Genomic DNA, 26,404 nt, shown 5'->3' with positions numbered 1-26,404 from the left:
CGGAGCCCGGACTTCTTCAGTCTTGTCTGCTAGCTCTGCTTCCCGGCTTTCCGGTGGCGACACGGGGTCTACAGCAAGGAGGACGAATAGGACAGGGCATAGGGTGAGCGATCATTGAGCAGTCTGGGCGCGAGGCTGGGGTGCTGCGCGGTGAAGGTGCAGAGCGACGGTGCTTCGTGCTTTGGGGAAGGGTAGCTCCCGTGACACTCCTGGGCGTGCAGCCCTGCAGGGACGCTGAGCCGCAGCTGGTGTGTGAGGACTGAAGAATTGGCTCTCCAGGCCAGTAGCCTTGCACGGGTTTCCTTTCTCTCTTCCCCCACCCCCCCTCTCTGTGTCTGTCTGTCTGTCTGCCTGTCTGTCTGTCTCTCTCATAGAATCTTTTGTCATGAGCTCCTTAGTTTCAGGGTTTGAGGAGTGAGCCTCAGTCCCTTTCACCCTAGTTTTGCAGGTAACATCGAAGTCATTTACTTCTGCTGTGCCCTAGGGGTGAATAGGAAAGGGCCAGGAGGCTGGAGAGCACAGGACGTCAGAGAATGTAATAAGGGCTATCTCAGTTCCACTACAGTTCTTCCTTCCTAGAATGTGCTTTCTCCCCTGCCCCTCTCACCACAATTCCCAAATTCATTCCCATTCCCTCTCTCCCCCTCCCCTTCTCCTTTCCTTTCTCAGTCTCCTTCCCTCTCCCTTTCCTTCCCTTTGTACCTCCCTCTTCCTCTCCCTCCCTCCTTCAAGACTGAGCTTTACCTTTGGATTGAGATTGCTTTCTTGACAGTGCACTTGATCTATCCCCAATTCCAGCCCTTTTCTGATTGCCACCTCTCTTTTGTCCATAGGCTAGAAACTAGACTGTGAGAGGTCAAGACACCTGAACAGGCTACTTTGCTTGGTTATCTTCTTTTGTCCATTCTGTAAAACATGGTGAAGTAATCATGATAGGAAAATCTGCTTTATTAAGATAATGGAAGGCTTCCTGGGTTTGAGATATATGAATGTGAATCAAGTCAGCAAAGAAATGCAAAGTTGGAGTGCAGCTGTGGAGTGAGGAGTCAGCTTTGTGACTTACCCAGGAACAAGTGTTTGTGAATTAGAAGCAGGGGCTTCTCCCTTGTATCACACTAATCTTCTGCATCATCGTAGGGACACCTTCCTTCCCTTCCTTCTATTGTGTTCTCTCTCTTTCCCCAGGTGCTTCCCGAAGAACTACCATGTCCGAGAACAGTACATTTTCCACAGAAGACAGCAGCAGCATCTGCAAACCCCACGCCTCAAATCCCCGAAGGGCAGGGAAGACATGCTGTGAGTTCTGGTAAAGAGGGACTGACTGCTGATCCCTCTCAGGGTTTTTGTCCCAGAAATGTGTTTGTATCCTAGAGGCTTGTGCTCTGTCGGGTGGTGAGTAGTAACTCTTTGCACGGCAGTTTATGTTTTGTGCCTGGATCTTACCACAGAACCCCGACTTGCTAGGTACTTGCAGTGTAACCCAGGCTGCCCTCTGACTCACCGTACACTCTTCCTCTCTAAACCTCTTGAGTACAGATGTGTGCCTGTTTCTCACATGGCCTAGAACTTAAGACAAAGTCCACAGTGAGCACTTCCCTGTCTCAGACTAGTATGTTTAGTGTGTTTGGGGCTTTTTCTGCTTTCATTAGGGATATGTGAGGAGCTAGACCAAGTTATTTTAGACACAGGATGGCCAAATGTTGCAGTACAGATTAACCTGGGGCTGTCACTCTCTCAGTTCCTTTTATCTATTGTACTGTGTTCTTGGAAAGTGATATTTGTTGCATACATTGAAGGCAGAAGCCAGGCATGGTGGCCCACACCCATAATCTAAGCCCTGGTGAGACGGAGGCAGAGGATCAAGGGGTTCAAGGCTGTGCTCAGCCACACATACTTAGTTCAGAGTAAGGCTGGGTTACTTGAGACAAAAGTGCAGGTGAGAGCCAGTATTTGTCCTGTTCCTCTTGGCCCCGAGGGGAATGAGCTCTGACATGTGACTCACAGTATTGGGTGCTTAAAGTTCTTACAGGGTTGCCTTTGGGGTTTTGCAGATTCTTTCACACAAGCATTTTAATATACAGAGATGGCAAAAATGGTGGAGGGGAATGAAGCCTTGTCCCCTTGACTGTACACTTCCCTAGAAATCTGGGCCATTGATCCTCAGATGTTTCTGGAAACCTCAGGAGCCTTTTAGCAGTCTTCCTTCAGGATCCCTCTGTCAGTTCTCACTTAATGGGAAGTGCTTGGGTGTATGAGTACATGGAAGGTCTGTCTTCTCAGTTACCTCAGAGCTCCACTGTGGTGTCACACTCTTTCTTGTTACTTTCATGCTCTTTTATCTGGCATCCCTGAGGCATGTGTTGGATTGGTGCAGTCATAATATTGAGCTTGGCACATCTCCATGGTTAGGGCAAGAAGCTGCTGCCTATGGTAAACTTACAGCATGATCCTTCATTAGTGTCCCTCTGGTCTGACCTCCGGGGTTTGAATGGTGGTTTTGCTGTTTCCTTGTTATGTACCCTTGAGCAATTTGCTCAAGCTCTCTCTTCCTCGGTTTACTCTATAAGAAATCAAGCCTCCTCTTTCTGTGTGCCCCTTTACCTTCTTCTCTCCTCTCCTTTTCTCCTTTGACAGTGTCTCAGTCTGTAACCCAGATAGGCATTGAACTTGTGCTAGGATTACTGGTGTTCACTGTCACTCTTAACCTAGTTTACTCCATTATAAAGTGGAGACACTCTAGATGGTATAGCAGAGAAATCATTCTCCCAGGAATGATTTAAGAAATAAATAAGTACACATAGACAAGTGCTGGAATGAATGTGGAACATAGCTGCTGTCATTTTTCACAGGTGACTTTACATTTTGTATTTAATTTTGAAACATTACCTAGGAGGGCCTTGTAAACAATCATCTTTTCAGTGAAGAATGTTTTCTATTATTTGACAACGTTGTACCCAGTCGTTCTGATCCAGAGTGTCTCTTAAAAGGAGTGTGCTCCAGTCTAGCTGTGTGGTCCAAAAGACAGCAGGAAGGATGTGAGCGGACTTCAGAAAAAGCCAGTTCATAGCATCAACCCTTCTAGCCCTGCCTGCTCTCAGCTAACCACTCCTGCCTGCTTTCCTGACCCTTCTACTGCTCTTCCAGGGCTTTCAATTACAGCACAATCTCTAGACTCATCCCTGCTCCAGACTAGGTTTGTTCATTTGTTTTTGTTTGTCTAATCTCTGTTAAAACTGCCTTCTCTACCCAACTAAAGTCCTCTGAGTTGTCCTTTCTGTACCCAGTCTTTCTTACGTCATGGCTAGACCATGAAATTGTGAGATTCTTAGGAGAATACAGTTTGTTTTTCTCTGCTGCGCACAGAGATTTGGCAGTTTGGTTCTTATAGACATCTTGTTCTCATCCATCTTGCCCAGGAGAGCAGATTCGTAGGCACCTGTTCTGTTTTGCTGCCATGTCTTTTTAAAGAACCTCACTTGGGTATCTTCTCTGAGTTGATAAAGCCAGCCTCACCCTGTTTGCACTGTGTGGAGAAGGTGCCTTGTTGTTGACTCCCTGGTTGCCTGTGCTGCTTTATTTATAGCTCACTCCCGGTCCCTTTGCCGCTCATTACACCTGCTTGCTAACTCTGAACCTGAGAAGTGACTGCTTTCACCTCAGGCGAAAAGATGACTGTAGTAGTGAGCCAAAACCTTCAAAGGAGCCTTTTTGGGATTTAAGTTGTTCCAGGGATGGGGTTGTGGGAGTGCTGGATGGGGTACTTTTAAGGTACCCAGGTGAGGGGTCACTGAGAGTAGGGTCTTATATGCTTTCTTTATTAAGTTCTTTTTCTTTCTCGTCTTTTGTTTCTATTATTTATTTAAAATTATTAGTAGTAGATTGGAGAAGACAAATGTACTTTTTCCCAAATATAAAAGGAGAAGTCAAGGTTAGAAAAGCCCAAGTGATGCAGGAAGAAAGATGGAGAGTGAGTCTCTTCATTCTCTTATGTCTTTGCTGGATTCTTTAAGTTTAGCTCTGCTGTGTCCATTAAGGAACAGGTGCATTCATGATACACATACTCTTCTGTTTCCATTGCCGAGGAAAGAGCTTACTCTATCCTGGACTGTTTTTTTCATGTTAGTAAATCCAGATTTACCTTTCTACACTGTGTGCATTTCTACCAACAATTGTGTGAAAATTTTCACTATCATATAGAACACTTCAATGAACACTGTAGTACGTCTGTCTGCCTGCTCATATCAACAGCTTTTCTTACAGAAGTAAAAGGAGTGTGATAGACCCAGTGTAATCTTCATCCACATTGAAAATGTGTTCTTTGAATTTTCAGTGCCTCCAGGTATTTCTTTGCTGGAGGTTAGGCTGACTGACTATGGCTACAATGCTTACCAAAACCACCAGTTTTCTAGTGGGCAGCGACAGTTCTGTGAACTTATTTCATCTTATTTCATGCTTAACAGTCAGATGGCAGAAGGCAATCAGGTTTTGCAACTTCTAATGAATAAAATTAAGACAATATGAATGATATATGCCTTATGGATTATGTATTTAAAAATGCTGGGCCCATTAATGTTGATAATGGAGAAAGTCCTTAGCCAGGAACCATTACTTGCCTAGACATCCTCCCAGATAAGCATAACACAGTCATGTTTTCCTCGGGGGCCTTTGGTCAGGTGCTAATGTGATGGCCAAGAACCAGCAGATTAGGCTGAACAGGCCGTCATGAGATTAGTAGTGTGGTTAAGAAGCCTGACCTTGACTTTCTTTTGTGGTCCTGTGGGCCAAGCTCTTCCCTTCTCTAGGCTTTAGTTTTCCGTTTATATAAAAGAAACTGTTAAGCTCTCATTCTGACCAAGCAGGTTCATAAAGAGAAAATGAGTTGAAACTGGATAAAGCCAGTTTAATTTGGAATAAAGAAGACAGAATTTCAGGGTTGAAACAGTTTTCCACATTAAGAAATGCTGTTACAGTGTCACCAGGTCAGTCGGTGTGAAGTGCCTTCTTTTCACACTTAGGTGGTGCTTTTGCTTTTTTTAACGGATAGGAAACCATCTTCCTAGTTTTGCCAGTGCAGCAGTTTGAGAGAAGAAGTATTATTTAGTTTTGTTTCATTTTCCAGAAAATGAGAAGCCATGGTTATACCAGGTATGTGAAGCCCTGGTTGTATATATCAAGGTGTGTGTGTGTGTGTGTGTGTGTGTGTGTGTGTGTGTGTGTGTATGTGTGTGTGTGTGTGTGTGTATGTGTGTATACCTGTGTGTACATATGCATGTTCTAGCTCAGGATGGTGGTGTGGTGCTGAAGAATAGGGCATGGAATGCCTGTGGCACAACCCTGTGTTTTCTTTTGTACTTAACTTTCTTTGTCCAATATGGTGAACATAGAGTAGCCACTTGCTGGTTTCTCTTAGAGCAGCTCCTAAGCATGCTTTCCTTCTAAGTGCTGGGGAGGGAAACAGCACCTTTGGGAAGTGTCTAATGAGCTGGAAGATGTGGCAGAGAGGCCTGTAAGTGCAGCTGATGTGCCAAATCTTTGCACATGTACAGGAGTGTGCATTATGCTGGGGAACAGGAAGAAGACTTGGCTTTTACTACTGCAGCCTGATGCCAGGTAGGGCTGTTTGCCTGCTAGGGTCAGTGCTCAGGGAGTCGGGCCACGGAGGCTCTTTGGTGCTGTTTACTCATCTCTAAGCTCCTTGTTTAGATAGAGAGGTAAACTGCTTATTCTGCTCCATCACCTGTCCTGGAGCTCCTTGTCCAGTGTCAGCAATGTCCTCCATACAACAGGGGTTGGACTCGGTAAGTGGTCTCTCAGTTCTTTTTGAAGGAAAGAATCCGGTCAAGCGACATTTAATAGAATGCTCAAAGAGAACTTTCATTTAGCAAAGTGAAGCCAACAACATAAGAGATTGAAGTATGCTTCTTCAGAGCAGGGAACAGCCCAGTTGGCTCTAAAATGTGGGTTTTAAAGAAGCTTTTATGAGTATCTTGTAGGTGGGTGCCTTTCTCTTCCCAAATTGTAGTAGGCCACATCTCCTTTTTAGCTTATTTCTTCCCATGTTCCTTGCAAAAGGGGAGGTGTCACACAGTAATTCTCATGACGGATTTCAGGTCTTTCGAGAATGCATGGCCCCTTAGTAGAGCTCATGTATGGGAAATGGCCTGATGCCTTAGTTTCTAACTTGGAGAGAGCAGCCTCACTGCAGCTCTTGAGATGTTGGACCTCAGAGTGGCATTCTCACCCTCATGTGGCATATGTTAAGGGCCCCTTTTGCAAAAGGGTGCCAGGAAGCAGAAGCCCAGAGTGTATTATTTTCCCCTTTGTTGACTATGTAGTCTTCCTCTATGGAGAGAGCCTTCAGCTTGACCTCTCCCGGATTACCACAACTTGGGTCCTGACTTCAAGAAAGAGGTGGCCAGGCAGAAATGCAGGTCTTTTCTCTCCCACTGTTGTGGTGGCATGGATGGAAAGGAACTGTCTGGGAGCATGGGTGTGCTTCCAACACTAGGTCAACACGTCACTAATTTGTATGCTGTACAAGTCATTGGGCCTCTAAGCCCCCCAACCCAGTGAAGCTTAAATTTGTAAATGAGCATTCCTATAAGTTAGTTACTGTCTTGTTTACTAGCTATCTTGCTTTTATATGAGCTGTTGAGGTAGGCATGCCTTTATGACCTCCTGTTTGATCCTTAACCTTTATGGATTAAGGTTAGTCAAACATTTACCCTATAGGCTTTGCCTACCAAATATTACCAGTTTTGAAATAAAATAAAGGAGAAGCTTATGACCTGAGTGTTGTGACCAAAATAATTTGAGGTAGTGTTCTTTTTGCAAAGACCATCCAAATCTTATCTGAGGCTCTGGAGGGATAGGAGGATCTTCAATGGAGAAAGTCTGGGTTCTATTTTAAAGTCAGCCTGGTTTGGGGTAAATAGAACCATAGTTGCAGTGTTATTAAGTATTCTTTCTTCCTAATCTTGCATACTATTTCTTTTCATCCTGGGAATCTCTATAAAGACTTGGGAAAGAAATGCCTTGGTATGGGTTCTTTATGGAAGTCTGTATGACCCTCTAACTCTGTTTCAAGAGGATATGCCAAATATCGCCTCAGTTTGCCTTCTTACCCATCCTGGACCTTTGCCCTGTAGGTTAATGAGGATCAAATGAGTTGATACTATGGAACTTCTCATCTGGTGCATAAACCTTATGAGACGTGCAGTCATTTTTTAGCTCTTAACTGTTTCCTTTTTTTTTTTTTTTTTTTTTTAGCATGGGCTTCCTACATGACCAACTCTCCAACACTCATTGTTATGATTGGCTTGCCAGCCCGGGGTAAAACTTACGTTTCTAAGAAACTAACACGCTACCTCAACTGGATTGGAGTACCCACCAAAGGTAGGTACAGGCCATTCCTTGGGAAGGGAGTTGATTAGTTCTGGAGTCCCACAGGTCTCTGAGAGACTGAGTCTTCTTAGCATCAAGCTCTTTAATGTTCCTGATAAAAACAAAGATGGCTTTTTCATTTTCTGAATGTGTTCCCTATCCCTAGACTTGTCTCCTCCAGGCCTAGGCAGATCATTCTAGATTTGATAGAAGACCTTTGGTAAAAGTATTCTGAATTAAATGAGAAGGTGGTATCTCAAAACCCTTGGCACATGTCATATTTTTGAACCTTACTGGTACTTTGCTGAAACAGTAGTTGAGGAGGTAGAACCTGAGCTTCAGACTTGCCTAAGCTCTTCTTGTAAGTCAGAACTTTAATCCAACTTTTCTTAATTTGGTATTGTTTCCAACATACATGGTGCTTTTTCCACCCCACTGGCCACTCTGTTAGGCCAAGAAGTCTCCTTTAGTGGGGCCATCATATTGTTTTTGCTGCAGTGTTTAATCTTGGGGTATATCGACGTGAAGCAGTCAAGTCCTATAAGTCTTATGACTTCTTTCGACATGACAATGAAGAGGCTATGAAGATCCGCAAGTGAGTCTTTTTTTAACAGGCCTGACTTAAATCAACTGTTTGTAGGCAATTGTGAGATTGAATGTGTCAGGGCCCTATTTTTCTCAGGAAATTTCTTGAGGGGATTCTAAAAGTAGTTATTAGATTGAAAGACTAGCTTAGGTTGGGTGGGTAGCAGACAGAACTCTAGTAGACGATTTTATGTGATGCCTAAAGAGGTCCTAAGTCTTATGAATTGGACAGGGGAGGAGGTTGTAGGACGGTGTATGAACTCCATGGGAAAATTAAAGATTTAGTTTGGTCAGACATTACAACCAGAAAGACACCGAGTGCGAAGTGATTGCTACAGCTGTGTTGGATCTTGCTGTCTTCACTAATGTCCTTTGTTCTCATGTCAGACAGTGTGCCCTGGTGGCACTGGACGACGTTAAGGCCTATTTGACTGAAGAGAGTGGGCAGATTGCGGTAAGCCTTGTCCCCTTTCCTTCATGCCCACTCTTCCAGCATCCTGGCCACTCATCCCTATCCTCAGTCAGCCTCAGGTGACCTCTCATTTTTTTCTTCTGATTTTTCTTGTATGCTTTCTGTCTAGGTGTTTGATGCCACCAATACCACTCGGGAGAGGAGGGACATGATTTTGAACTTTGCCAAGGAGAATGCCTTCAAGGTAGGTTCTGACTCTGTGCTGGAGAGAGGAGTGCAGGTGGGGAGTGGGGTGGGCAGAGAGGAATGCAGTACCCCCTGTCTCTGCTGAGCTCAAAATCTGGATGTCTGAGTTAGTCCTCTCAGGGCATGGGCCTAATCCTTGAGTGCTTTCTTTTTAGATCCTTTCTTTGACTTTTACTTAGCCTATATGTTTTAGAGCTAGGAGATGTGGTAAGATCTGTTTTTAAATGAAGAGGTCTTAGAGGCCACTTTATGAAGTAGATCGTAAAAATGTGATTGCTGGGTGGAGTAGAGGAGCATGTGCTTTCAGCTAACAGCCTTGCATTTTTGATGGGTTTGTCATGCCTTCTCTCCGTTCCCAGGTATTCTTTGTGGAATCTGTCTGTGATGATCCTGATGTCATTGCTGCCAATATTCTGGTGAGTGTCATCCCTGTCGTTGTCAGTCAGTCAGTCAGTGAGCCAGTCAGCCAGTCTGTCTGTCGGTCTTCCTTTCTCTCTTCTTCCTCTGTGTGTATGTGTGTGTGTGCGCGCATGTATATGTGTTTATGTTGACTCTGGGTAGTGAAAGAAGGAAACAGACAGGCTTATCATCATAAAGATTCTTACTTGAGATCATTTTGTACCTTTATATCCTTCCCTTGGGAAAAGAGTCTGGGCCTTTGTGGAATACAATAAAAATGAGTTGTTGAATGGAGAACCGCTTAGACTGTGGGAGTCCTGGCTTTGTGTCCTGATACTACCTGACATTGAGACCTAAATATTGCTCCAGATTAGACTTCTTTTTCCTGCCTAGCCACCTCATGGAAAGGTCGTGTATTCTTCAGTTGTCTAGTGTTCTGATCAGCATTGAATATTGTACTTCTGTGCCTTATGGACACATCACCAGACAGTATATTGAATAGATTGTGTTTTGATGCATACAAGCAGGCATCTTTGTATGCTCTCTTAGACGTGCCCTTACATCATAGGGACTGTAGTTTTCTTATTTGAGGAAGAGGCAGTGATTCCTAAGTCGAATACTGGTTCACATGCCCTATTCTGAGTAGCATTGGGGTGGAGATTAGAGCCCATTCTGTGTTCACAGGCAAATAGCTAAAGGGATTCGGGCTCAGAAGCAGCATTAACTTCATAACTCCCTCTGTCCTTTGGCCCAAGGCAGGCACATGACTCCCCACTGTTTTCTCTTTCTTGGTTGCTAGGGTCACAGGACAGGATGAGTATTCAGTGCATGGGGATGCCAGTGCTGTAATGAAAGGCTGCTTTACAGACTTTTCTTTCTGTTCTTTACAAGAGGCTATTCGTAGGAGGGCTCTTAAGAACAGAACTCTAACCAGGCCTTTATATTCTTGTGATTTCAGGAGGTAAAAGTGTCAAGCCCTGACTACCCTGAAAGGAACAGGGAGAATGTGATGGAGGACTTTCTGAAGAGAATTGAGTGCTACAAGGTCACTTACCAGCCCCTTGACCCAGATAACTATGATAAGTAAGGTTTGACACTGATCTGAGGGCTGAGGAGAAGGAAAATTGTCTCTCTCTTTTGCCCTCTAATTTATTCTAGTACTCTAAACCAATGATATTTATGTCATTTCACAGAACAGAGTTTTTATTGTGATACTGTCTTAATTTGAATTACTATTGCTGTGATGAAAACACCGTGACCAAAAGCAAGTTGGGGAGGAGTGTATCTGGCTTGGACTTCCACAGTGTCATCTATCACTGTAGGAAGTCAGGACAGGAACTCAAACAGAGCAGGAATCTGGAGGCAGGAGTTGATGTAGAGGACATAGAAAGGTGCTGTCTGCTGACTTGCTCCCCAGGGCTTGCTCAGCTTGCTTCCTTGTAGAACCCTGGAGCACCAGTCCAGGCATGGCACCACCCACAATGGGCTGGGTTAGGGTTAGGTGTGAAGTTGATATAAACCTAGCCTAACGATGCTCAACCACATTTTCTTATCAGCTTTTCTTCTCTAATTTTCTATGGCAGCAATTCTTAATCTGTGGGTCCTGCTCCCTTTGGGAGCTGAATGACTCTTTCACAGGGATCACATATCAGATATCTTGCATGTCAGATATCCACGTTATGATTCACAACAATAGCAAAATTACAGTTGTTGAAGTAGTAATGAAAATAATTTATGTTTGGGGGTTACCATAACATGTGGAACTGTATTAAAGGGGTGCAGCATTAGGAAGGTTGAAAACCACTGCTCTGAAGTAAGGCCTTTTATCTAAGCATTATTGACATTTTGAACTATGGAATTCTTTGTTGAAGGGGCTGCTCTGTGTATTCTAGTGTGTTTAGCAGTGTACCTGGCCTTTGTCTACTTGGTGCCAGGAACAGATCCAAGCTGTGATGACTAAAATGTTTTCAGACATTACGAAATGTCTCTTAGGGCCATCATCTCCAGAGAACTGCTGCTCCAGGCTTAGCAGCTCGGAACTGAATTGCTGGAGGATATCCCTTAGAGATGCGTCAGCAGTTTTAATCCATTTAAAGACTCGGAGAAATGTCTCATCAGTGTTAGCCAGGTGGTGTCTCATGACAGTGAGGCATAAAATGCAGATGGGTTTGCGTGGTATGGGTCTAGTAAAATGTTAAGTCCACGCTGAAGAAGGAGAGCATATGCATGGAATCCTGAGGGAACGTTGCCTTTGGAAATGTGATTTGTTTTTCATGTTTGAGACATAGTCTCAAGGAAACCATGCTGATGTGCTGGCCTTTAACTTCCTATACAAAAGAGGATGACCTTGAACTCCTGATGCTTCTGCTTCCATCTCAGTAGTACTGGAACTGCTGGGTACACAGTTGTAGCTTGATGAAACAATGTTATTATATTCACTAGTTTTCTCCCCATTCTGATAGAACACTTGACACAAGGTACTCAGTTTGTTTTGGCTCAGTGCTCAGCAGGTACAGCAACCATGGCAGGGAAATCACAGGAGCAGGACTGCCTTCTTCCCACATTGCTTGCTCATATTTCAGAGGCTCAAGTAACAGAAAAGTTGTGCTCACCTAGCTGTCTCTTTCATCTCCCTCCATTTTTTGATTCAAGATCTCAATGTTTCCCAGGGTAACCTTGAACTCAGGGCAGTTCTGCCCCTGCCTCCTAAGTTCTGAGATTACAGGTGTGAAACTCCATGCCTGGCTCCATTTTCTCTTTTATTCAGTCCAAGACCTTCTAGACCATGAAGTGATGCTGTCCACAGTCAGGGCAAGGGTCCCTCCCTCATTTAGTCTTCAGTGGAAACACTGCCACAGAAAGACCCATAGGTGTGTCTCCCTGGTTCCCTAGGCATTGCTTAATCCAATCAAGCTGTTGATCAAAGCTTCATGTAGGGCATTTAATAAGACACTGGAGACAAACATATGGATCAGCGTGACTGTTAGGCACAGCACAGTGTTAAATCACTGCTGTCATCTCATTCATGGTTGGAACTTTTCATTTTCTTCTTCAAATGGATTTCCCAGAACGCAAGTATTTAGAAACATTTCCATAATAAATGGCTGAAAGGCACTACCTTAGATATGACATAAAGAGATGTATTTAGTTTACTCTATGTCCTGTGTAGGAAAGCATTCTAGAGGGATATTTATAAGTATGTATATCTATCGAGTTTTATTTCTGATGGTAGGTCGATGGTGAGTTACCTTATTGTACGTTTTTTCCTTGATCATTATTTTGAATGAGCTCTTAATTACTTTAAATTTAAGAAAAACCCTGTGGCTATAAAGAAAATAGTTTGCAGCAATGTCTTTGAGAAAGGCTGATTAGGTGTAAGAGGGTACAGTGGGCATCCTTGCAGCATGTAGTTTGTTCTCTCCTCTCCTCCCCCTGAGTTGCCAAGTTTTGTCTAGATTTTTGACCATGTCATAGGGGGCCCAGATGTCTCACAAAATTTTGAATTTAGGTCACTTAGTCTAGTCCCTAGAAACTCTGAAATTCTGTCTTACACACTTAGCTATGCTGCATGGCACCAGTTGGAGACTGAAAAAATAGTACATTCTTGCTGGAAGTTCAAGAAATTGTATGCTGTCTTGGCTTTGAGATGTACTCTACCTCTTAGCATTTGGTTCCATAAATGTGGCAGTGACAGGGAAGAGGAAGAGTGCTGCGGTCCTACGCTCACTGTCCCTAGCTTTGTTGAGTTTGTGTTGAGAGAATCAGACTGAAACCTCTCCTACCTTTGCCTCCTAAGTGCAGGTGCTAATAGCCTTGCTCGCCACCCACCTCACTCCTACTTTCAGGCTTTCTTACCATGGGATTTCCTTCTGTCCTGTCCCAGGGATCTTTCTTTCATAAAGGTGATAAATGTAGGCCAGAGATTTCTGGTCAACAGAGTTCAGGATTACATCCAGAGTAAGATTGTGTACTACCTGATGAATATCCATGTCCACCCTCGAACCATCTACCTCTGCCGGCATGGAGAGAGCGAGTTCAACCTTTTGGGGAAGATTGGGGGGGACTCCGGCCTTTCGTTGCGAGGAAAGCAGGTGAGTAGTTCGCCAGCAGGCTGGATTCCCTAAGCTTAGAGGTAGAAGGGCGTGCTGGAGGTCATCTGTTTTATCCCTCCTGTTTAAATCCCATGTGGGCTTAGACTGGGGTTTCACATAGCCAGGCAAGTGCTAAAGATGTTCTCTGCTCACTGGTCCTAGCTCTGGATTAACGTCTGGGTCATTTGAGACCCTTTCTGCTGCGATCATTCATCCATCAGGAGATTATTGGGCACTGTTTGTGATAAGAGCACAAAGGGCTCTAGTTGAATTTTTTCTCCTCTTGGGTTTATAGTTCGGCCATGCCCAGTAGTAGTTTCTGTGTTTATTGCATGTGTCTGGTATATTTTCTTTGTTTAGCTTTTATTTCCAAACTCCAGTTTGCTCAGGCTCTGAAGAAGTTTCTGGAGGAACAGGACATCCAGGACCTCAAAGTGTGGACAAGCCAGTTGAAAAGGACAATTCAGACTGCTGAGTCTCTTGGGGTGACCTACGAGCAGTGGAAGATCCTAAATGAGATCGATGCTGTGAGTAGGCATTTCTGATCAAGGAGTTATAACTTAGGTAACTGAGCAAACCAGAATCAACTAGAAACCAAGGAATCTGACTCCTGAATTCCCAGAGGTCAGAGAGAAGGGATAACTATCGTTCTTCAGGGCTTCCAGGCTGCTCTAGTATCTGAACCCTTTGTGAGATCTAAGCCAGTCTTTAACTGAGCCATTCTGGCCTTTTTGGAGAGTGGAGCTAACAAGGACTCGTTTTGTTTCCCTCCTTAGAAAAAGAAATGTCCAGTCACTAAATTCTATAATGCATGCCTTAATCAATTTGTCAGCAATTCTGAGAAAGTCCTCCAAAATTCTCTTGGCAGTTCTTATCACTTATTCCAGATATGCATTTCTTTTTGTTTTATTGATACCAGGCTCACTCTCAGCCCAGGTTGGCTTGAACTCATCATCTCCCTGCCTCAGCCTCTCAGTCTCAGAAGTTGAGATGTCAGGCGTGATCACCACGCTCAACTTAGATGCTTTTCTTTCCATCCTTTTCTACCTTTTTATCTATCTCACAGGATTTCTCTTCCCCCTCCTCTGATTCCTGCTCCTGTTACTCTGCAGACTCTTCCTGACCTGTGACTTCCTTTGGAGTAGTAGGATATGGTGGTGACTCAAGCTAGAGAAACCACCTCTCTCTACAGTGCCTCCTATCCTATCCAAGGCACCATGTAACACCCTGACATCCTGGCATAGACAGATGCAGTACAAGGAAGGACTTGGGGCTGGAGAGATGGTTTAGTGGTTAAGAGCACTGACTGCTCTCCCAGAGGTCCTGAGTTCAAATCCCAGCAACCACATGGTGGCTCACAACCATCTGTAATGGGATCAGATGCCCTCTTCTGGTGTGTCTGAAAACAGCTACATATAATAAATAAATAAATCCTTAAAAAAAAAGAAAAAAAGGAAGGACTCAGCACATGGCCTCAACACATAGAGCACTGGTGTTCTGAAATGTCATCTTGCTCATCTGAGATGGAGAGGGTGCCTACATCCCCATTATGGTATGTGTCTTTGCAGGGCGTGTGTGAGGAGATGACATATTCTGAGATTGAACAACAGTATCCAGAGGAATTTGCACTTCGAGATCAAGAGAAGTATCTGTATCGATATCCTGGTGGGGAGGTGAGTCTTCACTCTGTGTAGCTGTCTAGTACTTTGTTGGGCACTGACCTTAAAGGGAGGAGAAGGTCAGCTTAGGAACCAGTTGCTTTCCTGCCTTTGGTCATACTCATGAATTTGGCTTAGATAACCAGTGCTTTACGTTATGAATTGGTTAAGATCTGTAGGGAAGAGGGTGAAAAGGTATCTTCTGAGTTGAGAATGTTGTAGAATGAACGTGGTCTTCTTACAGTTTCCATTCTGTTCCTTCTACTTCAAAGCAGATAGTCACCAAGTGAGTCTGAGTTCCTTCCTTACCGTGTTTGAGGCACTATCCTTATTAGTGTGGCTTCCTGCCCTAGGGAAGTGTATATGGCAAAGGTAAATAAACGAAATGGCAGAGGTTCAGGAAACATCAGAACTCTTGTTGCCTTACACACTGCCTCTTTTAGTGCTTGTGAAGAAAAGAGGAATAAATTGAATTCACACTTAACATTTCTTGAACTGTGGTGTTTGATCTAAATAGTGCTTCTGAAAGATCTGGGTATTCTTTAGAAACCAGGGCTGGGGCAGTTAGGCACCATAGAGGCACTCCATGAGTAGTCTTTTGACTCTGGAACTCAGCCACCAGCTTGGCTGCCAGCATGCTCCTGGCCTCTTACCAGCTCGCCTTACTTCCCCTCACAGTCATACCAGGACCTGGTGCAGCGGCTGGAGCCTGTCATCATGGAGCTAGAGCGTCAAGGCAACATCCTCGTTATCTCCCACCAGGCTGTCATGCGCTGCCTCCTGGCCTACTTCTTGGATAAAGGCGCAGGTGCCATTTGAGGGAAGGAATTGGGGACTGTGGGGATAAGCACATCCAAAGGGATAGGCTGGACTTGGTGGTAGCAGGATTTCTGACTACTGGCTCTCCCTTTCTTCTACTCGTATTAGAGTACATTCTTCAGACAGCAGCAAGGAGCTCCCAGCAGCCATTGTTCAGTCACTGTTCACTTCAGTCTGCCGCCACAAAAGCTGACAGTGGAAGATGGCTGATTTGATGCTGCCTGATCTGCCTAAAGGGCCAGCCTCATGCTGACATTACTGGCAGCATCAAGGCTGGTGCTTGAACAGTCAGTCTCCAGCTTCTGCAGACCGTTTATTAGAGCAGTCTGCACCCTTTGGGTTGGGAGTAGGGCAGTTGTGGGGAAAGCAGTAGGAGGTACTGCTCTGGCTCTTTCTTTCCCCAGCCCTCAGGCCACTTGAAGCCTTTGACTGGCTTTGACTGAGTAGTAGGCCATAGGCTTCTTTCCAGGAGGCCTTGGCTTCAGAACCTCTTCTTTTTTTGCTTGTATTTCAGATCTAGATTGCCCTTCCTTTCTTCCTGACCTCTCAGTAGTGTGGGTAACTCCTTTGAATTTGACAATTTAAGAATTTAGGGGAGAAGTGGTGCATCTCTAGGTGATGGTCAGGGTGAAGAAAACTCATGAGCTCCTTATATTCCCTCTTCCTCACATGACCTTATTCTGTAATACTAAGACTTCCTCCCTGGGCTCTTCCTTCTTTCAGATGAGTTACCATACTTGAGGTGCCCCCTCCACATCATCTTCAAACTTACTCCTGTGGCCTATGGTAACTATGAACATGAGCTGGTGAGAGGTGGGGACTGTGGGCTGTCTGAATACAGAATTGTCACTGTGTCTAAGGGTTGTTTCATTCGTTGCTTCTGCTTGAAAACGGCATGTGCACCTGTCTGGGAGTACACCTTTGTCCCAGTGTATGCTTTGCTATGCTTAGACCAAAGGTTTCTTTTGAGCTTCCTCTTGATGGCTTTTCTCTTTCCCTCCTCTCCTTCTAACCTACCCCTCTTTTGTTGATTGTTTATGTCTTCTGCTTGGTTTTATTTTGTTTTGCTTTTGGGATGGAGGTCTCATACTAGTTGGTTCTAACTTAGAACTCCAGCTAACTTGGGACTCATTACAATTCACCTGCCTCAGCCTCCCAAGTACTGGGATTCCAGGGAGTCGGAGCCATCATGGTTGACTGACAGCTTTTCTTTCCTGTTTTTTCAGGTTGCAAAGTGGAAACAATTACACTGAATGTGGAGGCTGTAAACACACATCGTGACAAGCCAACTGTAAGTATTTTCTACTCATCCTGAATTTTGGAATCTTTGGGATCAAGAGACTTAGGTTTTTTTTTTTTTTTTTTTTTTAATGTACAAAACAGAAATCCAGAGTTCATGTCCTATATGTCTCTTTGCTTCCAAAAGGCAAAGATGAAGCAATCTTTAGTTCTTTTAAATGAGTACTTCTTTAGGAATCTTAGCCTTAAAAGTTAGCAGCGGGGACTTGAGTTCAATATAGAAAGTGTTTGCAGAGGTGAAATGTATAAATTCCCTGCTGCAACCCTAGGGAAGCCTTCATTGATAAATCAGGATCCAGGGGGGCATTGTCAGTGTAGTCAGTAGATGCAGACCTCCATGGTCTGTTCTTGGCAACCTGTGTGGTAAAGTAAACCCATTTGTTGGTTCCCTTACTTCAACGTGGTGACCAGGATCTTCCCGTGATGAACCTTTTATTCCTCTGGGGCTAGGGGCCCAGACTCTGACCTGCTCAGTCCCGTGTGCAGGGAGCAGAAGGAAGAGCAGTCATGCTCAGGAGCTTTGTTTGACCTCTATGGGTAAGGTTTTGGTATGGCTTTCATGTATGTGGTGTCCCTCCATTTCCAATCAGCACAACTTCCCCAAGAGCCAAACCCCTGTAAGGATGAGAAGGAACAGCTTTACGCCTCTGTCCAGTTCGAACACAATAAGGCGTCCAAGAAATTACAGTGTTGGGAGCCGACCCCTCAAGCCCCTCAGCCCTCTCCGTGCCCTGGACATGCAAGAAGGGGCGGACCAGCCGAAGACCCAAGTCAGCATTCCGGTGGTGTAACTGTGTGTTTCCCTCCAGCTTTGGCCTCTTGCCCTTGCCACTAATCAACCAAGAAGTTATTTAACTTTACCCCACTCCCGTCCTAACGTTGATCTGATCGTGGAATCTGAGCTCATGCGTATGCAGAGCGGCCTCAGCCATTCTCTAGTGTAAACAGCTCACCGGGGGCAAGATGGCAAGTTGGGATTTTAGGACTTCTACCCAGAGGGGATGATCTGAAAGAAGATGAGCCAAGCATCCTGATGTCTGAACCCAGTCTGTGAAGTGTGTGTGTGTGTGTGTGTGTGTGTGTGTGTGTGTGTAAGTTAGGGGGTTGCTGGGAGTGCTGAATATAACAACCTATTTGTCCTTCACACATGTCCTTTAAATCTGTCCTCATATCCTTAATGTTCCTGTCCTATAGCCTCTCTTTGGGTTATCTGGTGTGATGCATGACATTGTGATGTCTCATAAGGGATGTTGACAGGCATCTAAGCCCCACTGGTGCTGTCTGCACGAGGGTCTGGATCTGCACTGGGAGTCTCTCCCCATCCCTCTCCCTTCCTCTCCAGCCAGGTCCAGCAAGGGTCAGCCCAGGCTACAGAACATCCACAGAAAGCCCTGGAGTTTACAAATGGACATAGGGTGAGAGCTCTTGCCTCTTTTCGTAAGAAATGATCCTAAGTTTTTGCTGCTCTGGGAGCTGGCTTTAAGAATGTGGCTGTGTCTTGGTTTGTGATCCTGACCCGAGGAGCCAGACAGTCCTGTGAGATGCTGCTGGGCTGGGGTGAAGTCAGGATTTTTGTCCCGTGGCGCTCATCCTCTTTGCCATTCCAGTAACTTTCCTGAAGCCCGTGAGTAACCTGTGGGGCTATTTAAAAGCACCAGTGAGCCCTGCATTTCTCCAGGACAAGCGAGGGTCTTCAGTGAACTCACAGAGCTGCCCACTGTCTACCAGTACTGTTTGGGGTAATTTTCTAAAGCTAAGGTTTGACATGAAAAGTTATTCTTTGATCATGAAAAAAATTTTGATGATGAACTTATAATCTGTCTTATTGAGGGCATTTTGTTTATATAAGAAAATATCACAATATTTCAAGAAGTCTGGGGTTTGGCTCTTGAAAGTTTATTTGTATCTATTTCTTGCTTAAAGGGGATTATCCTTATTAGCCTAGGGCCTTGTGTTTGCTAGGAGAGCACTCTGCCGCTGAGCTCAATGCCAGTCCACTCCCGTACCCGTTTCCAAGGGACAAATCTAAAGGTCCCACGAGGTTTTTCAGAAGACAGGTGATTCCCTACCTCTCAGTTTGTCACGTGGGGCCAAGTGGTGAGAGAAAGTAAGCAATTTTTCTTTTTTTTTTTCTTGCGATAGAAAGCTTTTTGCATGGTTCTTATCCAGAAGCATTCCTAAGACTGTGCCATCGGATTTTTGAAATATATACATACTTTGGTTCCCTTGAGACAGACTGAGTTCTGCCTCCACACTCTCTAGTTGATATTTGGGTGTTTAAATCATAAGAGTTAGTCGCAGGTTAAGAAGGCCAGTTGAGGAGCTGGAGAGACGGCTCAGTTGTAACAGCACATGCTGCTCTTCCACAGGGTCAGAGCTTGGTCCCCAACATCCTGTTGAGGGGCTTACAGCAGCCTGGGCTCCCCAGGTACTTTCACATATGTAGTTTGTATACATAAGACACACAAATACACATAAATCATACTAAAACGAATTGTTTTCAGTCTGACTTTATGAATCTGAATAGAAAAATACCAGTCTATTGGTGTCTAAGACCGGAAATTATGAATTCTTGGTTCTGAAAAGAGAGTTCTTTAGAATTGGATGCTGAGGGAGAGCAGTTTTGACTGAAGTAACCCCTTCAAAGGCAGGCTGTTTAACAGAAAGGTTTTCTAGATTCTAATCCATCTTGTATCCTCAAGGTGAAGCGCACTGAGATGGAATGCATAACTAATGGAGGTCCTCAGCCTGGGCTCGACTGCTGCCCTTGAGCCCTTAACGTGAGGTCCGTCCAAGACAAAGTCACTGGGAATTCCAGTCAGGCAGTGTGCACTGTCTCCTGCTTGCCTGTGATGGTGGGCTCTGGGTGTGGTGTGGAAAACACATGCAGAATGAAAAAATGAAAATGTTGAGTTTCCTGGATCTGGTGATTACAAACACAAACAAAAGAAAGCAACAACAAATGACCTTTGAGGGGTCAGGCATGTACTTATGTTCAAGGTTGACTATCTGAGACTAGATAACCTACCTAAGGACTTGTTCCTGGAGAAGACCTAGTCTTCTCTCAGCAGCCATTGGGTGCTTATGGCTCTTCATCTAGGGTGGATTTTTATACACATACATATGTATATATACATTTATACGAATATATACATCTCTCTCTCTCTCTCTCTCTTTCTCTCTCTCTCTCTCTCTCTCTCTCTCTCTCTCTCTCTCTCTCTCTGTGTGTGTGTGTGTGTGTGTACACATGTGCATGCCACAGTAACTAGAAGAAGGGATTATGAACTTAAGGCAGTAGGGGAAACTTTGGAAGACTTGGATGAATACAGTACTCATGTGTGTGAAATACTAAACATAAGACAGGAGATGTAATTGATAAATGAATATTTGCAAAACAATCAAACATTCTAGAAGAGTTGACATTAGGGTAGGGTAGGGTATAGCTTGTCCTCTGACTTCTTTGTTCTGTGGCTGTGAGACCCAAGGGGTTGGCATGTCCTCTCCTCAGTGTGAGGTTGAGATGTGGTATGCTTGATGAGTCTGGAGCTTTTACACAGTTGCCTTGTCTACTGCTTAGTTATTACAACTCTGGTTCAAATTGGCATTCAGTCTTTCTTCTGCTACAAGGGAAGATTAGTCCAGAGCGACTGAGTGGGAAGGGTGGATATTGATCTAACAGTTATCCAGGATCTAGCTTGTAAGAGGAGACTTTTCTGACCACTTGGAATTGAGCTAGCCTGTTGTAAGTGCCATCTTTAGGAGTGGTCACTCAGTCTGCAGCTTGCTCTTCTCATTGCCACTGTGTTAGTTCACTTCTCCTCTACGAAGGGCTAGGGAAGTCATGTTATCCCTGAATAACAAGGAGCAGAAGTCGGAGCTGAAAAGCAGATGGAGTTTCAACAGCCTTCAGCTTTCAGAACAAGATCCTTCAGCGTAGCTGAGCAGGAGCAGCAGGGAGACAAGTGGAAAGTACTCTTACTGCAGAGTTTGGGGGAGGTTCCATTTCTCATCCTTTCCCCCTTTGCCCTTCTTACGTTCTAGTGCAAGATGATCCTTGCTGTGCTGTGTCTGTGTATCACAAGCCCCACAAAGAGATTGACTTCTGGAGTTGAGGCTTTCAGTTTTGTCAGAGGGAAAAATAGGGGAGGACTTGAATCTACCTGTATAAAACAGGGATGAGAAAAATAATAGTTTATTTATTTATGTATGTATTTTTACACTCACCACTGAATGGGAGATAAGACCCCCCCAAAATGGTGGGAGAGGTCCTGGAGATATAGTTCAGTGGTGGAATCCTTGCCAAGACTATAAGAGACCCTGGGTTCCATCCCCAGTCTGGGGACAACAAAAATAAAACACAAAACAATACTCAGTGAGAAAGTCAGGAAAGGGGCTGGAAAGAGCAACAGATCGGACACTTAGAGAGTCAGAACCTGCTTGCCTTGCTTCCAAACTAGGATTTAGCATTTACCGAGCATTGCGGTAGGGCATTTCCTTTTGGCAAATGAATCATTTTATTATTTTTAGACATGTGTTATTCTGTGTCCTTGCCATTATTTCTGGTTCCTAAGAAGGCACCGTGAGGGATACAGCATGCTTCTGTTTCTAGACCAAATGGCTGAACATTTCAGACAAGGAAGTTGGTAGTTGATCTCCACATGTCTCACTTAAGAAAGCAAACAGTAGAATTGTTAGAGAATAAATCTGCCTGATGATTCTTCTGGGGACAGGTGTGATCTAAATTCCAGAGGAGCTCAGTAGAGCTTGGAGTGGCCGGTGGACAGGAGAAACATGCCGGGTCATTGAGGCAGCTCTGAGTGATGTTTCCTGCACCTCCCACTGCCTTGCCCCAGAAGAATGTTGTGTTTGCTGTCAGAAGTTTCAGTGAATCACCCAGCTTTCCCTGATTGTTTGTGTTTTAAGACATTTTTATTTTAAAAGTACCCAACAATTAACAGGACTGCTATGAAAGATCTTGGCTCTTCCCTAGAGGTGATGGACACACATCAGAAATGTGGCTAAGAATTTAGTTTTGTAGTGTCCGGAAGACTAATGGTCTTTTTGCCAGCAGTCCATTTTTTTTCATTGTGCTGACGGGTAGGATATGTACATTGTTATATTTCTTTGCCTAGTATTCCTACAAGAAAAAAAAAACTAAACAATTTTTATGTTTCCTTTATGGAAAAGTTCTATACACCTTGGCTTCTCACAGACAATATTGTATAATAGTGGCCCAACTTCTCATTATTTTTCAGAAGATGAGGTTGTACATAACTTGTGTGGTATTTTGTGATCCTACCTAAGGTAATGCCAGAGGAGTTGTGACTTTACATGAAGTCATTTTCATCCAGTCTCCTGATTCACGGTAGAACTTTCCTTTTACTGTTAGTTTCTGAACCTTCTGTATCCTCACCCTTCCCTCTTGCGGGTTGCAGTATGCTCACTGAGAGGGCTGCTGCTCTTAATCTAAGTGTTTAGCCTTTACTTTTAATCTTATACAAAGGGAAATATGATTCTAAGAGTGGGTCAGAGTATTCCTTCCTGTGAACCTTTCACTAGATGTATATGACTCGGTTCAAAAACATTCTGATGTGTGTAGTTTTTTGTTGTTGAAGCAGTGAAGTCACCTTACTCAGACGTGGGTTTCCTGTGGCAAATGCAAAAGGCTTGTCCCAACTGGGTGTGTGATGTAGAGAGATGAGCATTCCTTGTTTGGATGGAAATGGGCAGAATTGGGAAACCCAGGAACAGAGTTTTATTGCAGAGTTCTTAGGCACAGCTCTGCTGAAAGTGATGATGTTAATCCTTAGTAGCATTCTGATTCCTTCTCGTGATATTGATAACAAAATATTGCATCAGGTACATTTAAAGTGTATATGATTGTAATTGTTTTATGTGCATGTCTGTATAGAATGGGTTAATAAAATTGTTGAGTAACTTGAACTTATTGGAAGGCTTCTGGTTTTATTTTATTTTGGTTTGTATTTTGAGTTGTACTTCCCACCTACTGCCTTCTAAAACTGCCTTGTGCCTGACAAGCTAAGACTTAGCAAAGCAACACAGGTTCTCTGAATTCCTGGTGTCCAGGGTTATGGGCATGGCTCTCTTTCGCCACCTTCTGGGGGAAGATGGGAAGGACATCATTGGTAGTGAGTACATCAACTTTAATAGTCATGCACACCTTCTGGTACTTGTGCAAGAAATAAGAATTATAAGAGACCACACAACACTTAACTTTTGTTATCTATTGTGAAGAAAATTTTGAAGATATTTCAGAATTCACTGAGCTGTTGTTTCTGCCTGTTTGTAAACAGAATCCAGCCAGTGGTATGAAATGGAACTTAACTTCTGGAGCAGACAGATAGTTGGCTTCTGTTCTTTTGCCTCATTCCACAGTGTGCTAGCAGGGATCCCAGAGCTCACTAGTAATGCAGAGTCAGAGGCTTCCTCCAAAACCAACTAAACCAGGATTTTAAAAGGATTACTAGGTGGTTGGATCCATAAGTACATTTAATACGTTAGAAACAAACTTTTTGAGGAATTGAATTTCTTACAAGGTAAACAAACATTAAGTACCAGAAGCTGATCTACTTTGACTGCTGATGTCAGGGTGGAGTAAGGTAACCATATCATTGGAACCCTTCTTAGAAGTGATATGGCCTGTGACTTCATTGCTCTCTCTCTCTCTCTCTCTCTCTCTCTCTCTCTCTCTGTGTGTGTGTGTGTGTGTGTGTGTGAGTGTAACCTCTAGGCTGTTGGAGTGTTCATTACCACAGAGATCCAACCCATCTGTGCTCTGCATATTAGACTTGTAGCTTACTGTCCAGTTCTAAAAAAGACACATGCCTTATTATTGCCATAATGTTACCTTCTCAGGGAAAGAAGCCATTAAAGTTGACCTGAGTCCCCTTGACCAGAGTCAAGGTGTGTGCAGACACAGCAGTGTGCCCTCACATGCCTTTCGATGTGGGGGTGCAGTAACAGTGGCAGGGTTGGGGATGGATTCTCTTCATTTGTTCCATCACTTGGCTGTGGCATAACAGCTTTGCTTCTCTTTCTGACTCCTAGGAAGTGGAGAATGTGCTGGCCGAGCAGAAACACCCCTCAATGGCATCCCTCACTCTGCTCTCCTGATGTGAGGGTGAGGCCAGACCTCTCCGAGGAACTGGATCTACTGAAAAGCTTGGGATGCCAGCATCACTGAGGCTAGAACAGGAAGTTAAGTGGGAACTTCTCATTTGAGGCTACCAAAAATGAGGTCTGGAAAACCTTCAACACATTTCTTCCCCTCATGTCTAACAGGAATATTACTACATTGTGCCTCAAAAAGTCTTCAACAGCCTGAACAAGTTAGTTCTTGTCTCTTTTGAACCAAATTTGCAAATGCTATTCAGCTTAGGCATTCAGTATTCTACCTATGGCTGCCTGATTGTATCCTTAGCTGGAGACTTGCCTAATGTGTGAACACACGGCTTCAGAATTGGTTTCTAGGTGAGGGTGAGCTTCAGGAAGCCTTTTCTGCTCCTACGAGCTTCTCTTTTCACCCAATGGAGGATGCAGGCCGAGGTACAGTGTGAATGCTAGTGGTCACCTCTTGCAGTGTGGGAAACGAGACAGCACCAGATAAATGTCCGGAACTAAGCTTGCAAGTGCTCTTCTCTGGTGGCAGAAGAGTAGTATCCTTGGCTCCCTTTTCGTATGGAGAAGTTTTTCTTGTTCCATGCCGTTTGGTGCAGGGTCTGGCTGCTAGACTTCCTCAAAGGGAACCAACTTTTATGTTCTCTCACAGCTACTGTTGTCTCTCTGAAGCTTGTACAGAGCTGGACAGGACTGAATCAGTGCCTCCTGAGGGGTTGGGAAGGAAGGCTAGGCGGAGCCATCTCCAAACCATGAGGAAACAAGGATGGCTTCTTGGGAATAAATTACAGTTTTTTTTTCTTTCAAAATAGGTATAAGCAGACATGCCTCTTGTGTCTAACTGATGTGCTCTGTGCAAGGCTGTGGCTGTGACAGCAGGAGCAGTGGTTCCATGCTCGGTGCCTCTGTTCTAGCTGTCACTACTATAATCAGCTGGTCCCCCTGACACATGGCAGATGCAGCCTAGCCTTGAGACATCAGTGAGCGGGTGTCTCTTTCAGAAGAATCAGATTGCTGTTCACAAATCACTGAGTGTCCGATGCATACACACTGTCACTATGAATGCACTCCTACTGTGACAGTTCTGAAGAAGAATGCAAAAGCCGAAAAGCGTATTGTACCTCACCAGTTGTTTTTCATTTTGTTTTTGTTTCCATTTCACTGAAGCTGCACACTTGTTGGGCAGATAAGTAACAAGGAAAGTCATAAAATGTGCTTTTTCTAAATGGTTCTTTATTCTGTAGACAGTCCAGGAGACTGTTACCTAAGTAGGATGTGATGAACTGCTGACACTTCAGTGACACCAGGTTGCTGCTTACTTCCTGTGTATGCATGTCACTGTCGAGAGAGGCTCCTCCCCTGCCTAGGACAGGTGTTTTCCCTTGGCTGATGCAGCATACTGTTCTACAGGGCTTTTTTTCTTGTAGTATAGGATGCTTTCTGTTCTGAAGTACACCCCTTCCTGATGGTCAGATGGTATTTTTATGAAACTATTTATTTTGTGTGAGTTTGCATGTATTTAATCAGAATGTAATTTCTGTTCACAGCGTTCTGCTAGCAATGTAGGTAGCTTGGACCCTGAGCCCAGTGTCCGCAGTATTACCTTAAGTTAAATTTGTAGAGCATAAATGTCTGTATATGTCAAAGAACAGTAACTATGTTATGACTGTAGATTTTTTAAACTTTTTTCTCATTGATTTTATTATAAACCAAGAAATGTATTTCTCTGGAAAAAAGTTCTCTCTTAGATAAGTAAAACCATGCTGAAATATCTCAGTAACACATACTGCTTTTGTAATAAGAAAATAAAGTTATTTTTAATTAAAAGATAAAACGAAATTTTCAATTCATACACAAAAACATCATTTCATACATTACATATGCACTCAATATTAACACTTTCCAAAATGTACTTGAAAGCTGAGGAAATTAGTTTGAAATGATTAAATGGTATCTGTTTCCAGCCATTAAAGTGTTTCAGTAACTACCATGTTCCTCTAGCACTTCAAAGTTGGTAGGATTACTATAGCTGATGTTATTACTATTCTAGTCATTTATTCATTGATTTACAAATATTTAATGACTTCCTGTTGATTGCCAGCTAATGACTCAAACCTGTTCTGGGAAGCCACAGACAAGTCAGGTTAAACATACTTTCTTAAGTTGAGGGGGGTGTATTAATAGCCTTGAAGGCCATTGGGGGCTCTTCTCTCCTGGTTGATGGGCCCACCTCTGGTTTTCTTGATGACACTAGAAGGGCAAGCCCAATACGGTTTAAATTACTATATGGAAAGGATGAAGGTACCTGGGCATTGTTGAGGTCTATTAAGGTAAAGCTACATCCTCCCGATCAAAGAAGACCTGACATTCTTCGT

At 43.9% G+C, this 26,404-nt stretch overlaps 1 protein-coding gene across 3 annotated transcripts; it reads left to right on the top strand.

Moving 5' to 3' along the window:
- On the top strand, positions 1–25,817 carry PFKFB2 (6-phosphofructo-2-kinase/fructose-2,6-biphosphatase 2). 3 transcript variants are annotated; one of them, XM_080917691.1, is made up of 17 exons: positions 1–103; positions 1,186–1,296; positions 7,270–7,395; positions 7,882–7,978; positions 8,356–8,422; positions 8,550–8,624; positions 8,986–9,042; positions 9,984–10,108; positions 12,909–13,116; positions 13,497–13,643; positions 14,685–14,789; positions 15,453–15,582; positions 16,317–16,379; positions 16,820–16,884; positions 17,483–17,662; positions 18,239–18,307; positions 23,961–25,817. In XM_080917691.1, the coding sequence occupies exons 2-17, from the start codon at positions 1,206–1,208 to the stop codon at positions 24,024–24,026; spliced, it is 1,671 nt and encodes a 556-aa protein (XP_080773817.1). In that variant the 5' UTR covers positions 1–103; positions 1,186–1,205; the 3' UTR covers positions 24,027–25,817. The 3 variants fall into 3 exon arrangements, with proteins under 3 accessions (XP_080773817.1, XP_080773818.1, XP_080773819.1); XM_080917692.1 differs by having other exon boundaries at positions 18,235–18,307; XM_080917693.1 differs by lacking the exon at positions 18,239–18,307.
- The last annotated feature ends 587 nt before the right edge of the window (positions 25,818–26,404 follow it).

The sequence above is a fragment of the Micromys minutus genome, assembly GCF_963924665.1.
Source record: "Micromys minutus genome assembly, chromosome: 6".
In the NCBI taxonomy this organism is placed as follows: Eukaryota; Metazoa; Chordata; class Mammalia; order Rodentia; family Muridae; genus Micromys; species Micromys minutus.
The sequence above is the reverse complement of the archived record's forward strand: the minus strand, read 5'-3'. Positions and strand labels throughout refer to the sequence as shown.